At 38.8% G+C, this 4987-nt stretch overlaps 1 protein-coding gene across 1 annotated transcript; it reads right to left on the reverse strand.

The window, feature by feature from the left end:
* Positions 1-1688: 1688 nt before the first annotated feature.
* Positions 1689-4564, reverse strand: LOC106940964 (cytochrome b561-like). Its single transcript, XM_015023862.1, has 2 exons — positions 4417-4564; positions 1689-2159 (listed from the first exon to the last, which is right to left on the reverse strand). Exons 1-2 carry the CDS (start codon positions 4470-4472, stop codon positions 1967-1969), a joined length of 249 nt encoding a protein of 82 aa, XP_014879348.1. The 5' UTR covers positions 4473-4564; the 3' UTR covers positions 1689-1966.
* Positions 4565-4987: the final 423 nt, after the last annotated feature.

Raw genomic sequence — 4987 nt, forward strand, 5'->3', positions numbered from 1 at the left:
CGCGGGCCTTGAGTTTGACACATGTGGTATAAAGCTAGCTGGGAAACTGATCTCAGTGCCTCTTGGCCAATTGGGCAGTATGTGTGCTGCAGCTTTGTGGTGCTGTGATGGTGGATTTGTTGTTTGCTAGAAATCCTGGTTTTTGTTGTAATTATCTGCTTTTCCTTTAGGTTCTCATCTTCACCTTTAAGATTTCTTTAGATTATTCTTTAACTATACCCTCAAAAGAGGGTATAGTTAAAGTTGTATTCTTTGCTATATTTGCTACAATATATATTATTTAATTGTACATTTATTTCCACAGACACTCCACAGAATGGGAGTCACATTTGTGACAATCAGAATCTTCAGAAACATCTTGATGTCCGTGATGAGGACAGAGATGCAACTGTGAGTATCTACCATTTTAGAATGTTGATATTTTATGCTTCAATATTGTTTATGTACATAATGTAATTATGCTATGTATTGACAATGCACAAAAATGTTTTCCAGCTGCATCCAGGACCTACTGCCAGTCATCCAGAGAAGCAGCTAAGATTTATTACTAGAGATGTCACAATTCCTTGAACGATTAAAGTACTGTGATTTATTAAAATCCATCAAAGCAAATTATCTGCCTCAGAGTTTGTTGAATTATGTTTTACTATTTATTACCAACTGCTTTTAATTCTTTTTCTTTCAATTGTTTTCTTTTTTCATTAAAGTTTTTATTTTCTGTAAGAATGTTTTAATATAATGCAGTTTGTTTTAATGTCTTATGTGTGCATACTAAGCTGGAAGTTGCCAAACATTTTCACTGTAGCTCATAATAATTGTCTGTCTGTATTAACAGCTGATGGAGGAAGGCAGAGAGTACTGGCAGCAGAGGAGGTGGATTCTGGGAGGATGGCAGTGATGAGGGGGTGTCAGGATGGACTGTGGTGAGATTGAGACCCCAAGTTGCCCCAACCAGGAGCTCAGACGTCAGGCCTGTCCTGAACGCAGCATAATGTTGGATCATATTTGGAAAAAAAAAAAAGCACCACCCGATGGTCCAGAAATGGACAAGCATTTATGTCTTATTTCTTATTTTGTGTGCAAACAGAAAAAAAACTTCAGTGCCTCATTTATGTAACTCATATGAACATGTTGCATATAAGCAATATCAAATGAATGTATTTTAATACAGCATTTATTTTTTATATAGATTTTTTTAAAATACAGTATTAAAAATATTAATGATTGGGGCGGGGTTTACTTGTAAAGACAAGTGCTGTCCAGTGGGCACACATCAACCAACCAATCACATGTCAATGATCTGTGATGTCATTGTTTTTCATCCAATGACTGAGAATCCACGTGGGTCTGCTGAAGCGCCTTTGCATATGCTAGGCTATTCGTATGCTAAGTAGAGTCGTTAACACCTCCCGCTCCCCATCGACAGATTTCGATTCCGGTGAGTGAAAATGCAAACTGTCGATTGCTGTCAGTGTCTGTCGCTCAGCAGCTGCGTTCGCGTCAGAATACAGAGTCAAAAATCCCACTTTTGCAGTGAATGAAGAGACAAAACCAGGCCTGGTTTTGTCTCTTCATTTTCCCTGGTTTATTTATTGTTACAGCTTGTTAAAACTTTGGAGTAGCTGATTTCTATGAATAAAGGGAAATAAATGGCTTTTTTGAAATTCACCTTAAATGCTCCTTTTTTTAGTACCAACGACTGTTGCTATTTTCACAAATGTAGTTTATGATAAATGCATATTTCAGTCATTCTGTGTGATGAATATAGATTAACATTTACATTCTGTAGCACAAATACACAATTTTAGGTAAAGCTAGGTAGCTGGGAGGAAAGTGAAAATAAATTAGTTTTGTTTTCAGGGTAGAGAAAATCATAACTACTCCCTGTTATTTTATACTTTGTAAAAATCACAGCTTACACAAACATTGTTTATATGAGAAAGGCCTAGATGTGTCAGTTGGAGCTTCAGGGTGTTGATGGCACCCCACCCTCAGTCAGGTTCTTGAAGTGGACAGACAGAGACTCTTCCTCAGGATTTGGGGGACGTCTGTACTCCTCCCTGGTGATCAGGTAAACTAGCAGCACCCCATAAAACAGCAGCAGGATCCCCAACATGTTGGCCAGCACCCCTTCTGGGGCAAACAGAGAGTACGTATCCCTGTGAACAGAAATAAAAACTATAATAGTGAAGATGGCATGCAGTAACGCAGCAACATTATATCCTTGCATAAGTTTTCATGTCCTTTTAACTTTTCCACATATCACATTAAAACGACAAAGTTTTACCTATTTTATGTCATAGACCAACACACCATCATACATTAGTGTGAAGGTCAGTGATACATTGTTTCAGGGTGAAATTAACTCCTCCCGGTGGGATGTGCCTGGAACACCTGACCAGGGAGGTGTCCAGGGGGCATCCTTACCAGATGCCCGAGCCACCTCAACTGGTTCCTTTTGATGTGAAGGAACAGCGGCTCTACTCTCAGTCCCTCCCGGATGGCCAAGCTTCTCACCTTATGGCTTAGGGAGAGCCCAGACACTCCAGGGACAAAACTCATTTTGACCGCTTGTCTCCGTGACCCTCGTTCTTTCAGTCATGACCCAAAGCTCATGACCATAGATTAGGGTAGGAACGTAGATTGACCGGTAAATCGAGAGCTTCACCTTTTGACTCAGCTCTTTCTTCACCACGACAGACCAATACAGCACCAGCTTCACTGCAGACCCTGCTCCAATCCGTCTGTCAATCTATCGCTCCATTTTTCCCTCATTTGTAAACAAGAACCTGAAATACTTAAACTATTCCACATGGGGCAGGATATCCTATCCGACCCGGAGAAGGTGCTCTACTCTTTTCCATTTCAAGACCATGGTCTCGGATCTGGAGGCACTAATCCTCATCCCGGCAGCTTCACACTCGAAGCTGTGAACTGCTTCAGTGAGAGCTGTAGATCATAACTTGATGAAACCAGTAGACCACATCATCCACAAAAAGCAGAGATGTGAGTCTAAGGCCACCAAAACGGATCCCCTCAACACCTTGACTGTGCCTACAAATTCTCTCCTGTGCAAGAAACGAGTACTTTATCAACAAGTACATAAAATGAAAAGCCACTCTGCCAGGACAAAGCCGTTACTTTAAAAGAAAAATAAAAGGTAGATTAATTTTTGCAACGCAAACAGGAACAAGACTTTTGTTTTTGGAGACATGTTCTGTGATCTGATGAAACAAAAATTGAACTGGTTGGCCATAATGACCATAGTTATGTTTGGAGGGAAAAGAGGAAGGCTTGACAGCCTCAGAATGCCATCCTGATTGTGAAACATGTGGGTAGCAGCGTTATGCTGTGGGGCTGTTTTGCTGCACAAGGGACTGGTGCACTTCACAACTTAGATGGCATCATGAGGAAAGAATGTGGAAATACTCGAACAACATCTCAAAACATTAGTCAGGAAGTTAAAGCTAATGTTTTTAGCCCTAACTCTGTGGCTAAAGGAAGTTAAAGCGGGTCTTCCCGGCTAATGGCTAATTTAAGGTCTTCCATTTGGAAAGGGCTCAAACCTTCCCTAATCCTAACCCTTGGGAAAAAAAATAAAGACCCATTTGAGGTCTTCCAAATGGACAATGACTAAAGCATATCGCCAGACTGGTTTCAAGGTGGCCATCACAAAGCCCTGATCTCAGTCCTATCAAAAATTCATGGGCAAAGCTAAAGAGGCGTAAAAGAATAAGGTGGTCTACAAACTTCTCTTAGTTCTACCAGTTGTGTCAGGAGGAATGACCATTGTTAGGAGTGGCCATAATTACTGACAAGCTTCTCAATTATTGTGAGAAGCTTATCCAAAACATGTACTCAAAGGCAATGGTACTAAATACTCGTAAAGTTTAAATAAACTTTTGACTTTTAAGAAATTAATAAACACTGCCGTAAAAATTCTCTCTCACACATTACTCTGGTATTTGGCAAATAGAAAATTTTTTTGATGATCCTAATTGACCTAAACTGAAAAAAATCCATATGTGTAATTTTATTTAGTGTATGTAAGCTTCTGGTTTCAACTGTCAAAACATATTATTTTTGGTTGCTTAACACATATTTTTGAGCAGTTTGTTGTAATTTGATATTTGGGTCTCTATAATTACTACATTACCCGCATTAGATCTTTAAATAATATTTTATCCTATTCAAATATTTAAAAACATCTCTTGCTTTTAAATATTGTGTGTTGCACAAATCTTTAACACTTACTCCCCCTGCAGGTTTTACCCGAGGCGCTCTGGGGTTGTCATGCAAACAAAGCATCTTGTTTATTTGAAAAAAAAAAACAAACAAACAAAAAAAAAACAACAACAACCTTCTATAATCAAAGACAGCAGTTACTATAATTGGCACATACCGACAGAGACTTACGTAATGCTGAACAGGAGTTTCTCTGTGATGCCAAGCAGGCTCGTCCCTATGGCCATGACCAACAGAGTGAGGCCACAGAACACATGGATAGGGAGGTATGTGGCTCGTAACCATGATGATGCAACAGGAAAAAGGAAAAACAGCAAACCTAACACCCACTGGGACAAACAGACACATAAATAATAAGTCTGCTTTTCTTTTAAGCTGTATTGTATGTAGGCCAGTGCTTGGCAAAAACATTCCTGAATATTTTCATATTTTGTGATGACACAACCAAGAAACAAATTTTTTTTATTGTGAAGTGGAAGGAAAAAAATCTTAAAAATGTGTTGGATTCAAGCACTTTAATAATTTAGGGCAATAACAGCCAGTAACTATGTAGTAGTTTTTATTCTAGTTATGAACATAAATACCGACATCTTTTGCCCATTAGTCTCTAAATAAATAATTTAGAAACATTATTTATACATTACATATAAATAAATAATTATATAAATGTATATATAATTACCAGTGACGTGCGGTGAGGTTCACTGCTGGTGAGGCACTGACTTATGACTTAGACACCACA

Source organism: Poecilia latipinna, unplaced genomic scaffold (genome assembly GCF_001443285.1).
Source record: "Poecilia latipinna isolate Pla-1442-1.1 unplaced genomic scaffold, P_latipinna-1.0 Scaffold3432, whole genome shotgun sequence".
Classification (NCBI taxonomy): domain Eukaryota; kingdom Metazoa; phylum Chordata; class Actinopteri; order Cyprinodontiformes; family Poeciliidae; genus Poecilia; species Poecilia latipinna.

Coding starts and splice junctions, on each gene's coding strand:
- LOC106940964 (XM_015023862.1), bottom strand. CDS start 4,472: ATGGCCATAGGGACGAGCCTGCTTGGCATCACAGAGAAACTCCTGTTC. Junction 2,160..4,416: donor AAACTCCTGTTCAGCATTAC/GTAAGTCTCTGT, acceptor TTCTGTTCACAG/GGATACGTACTCTCTGTTTG.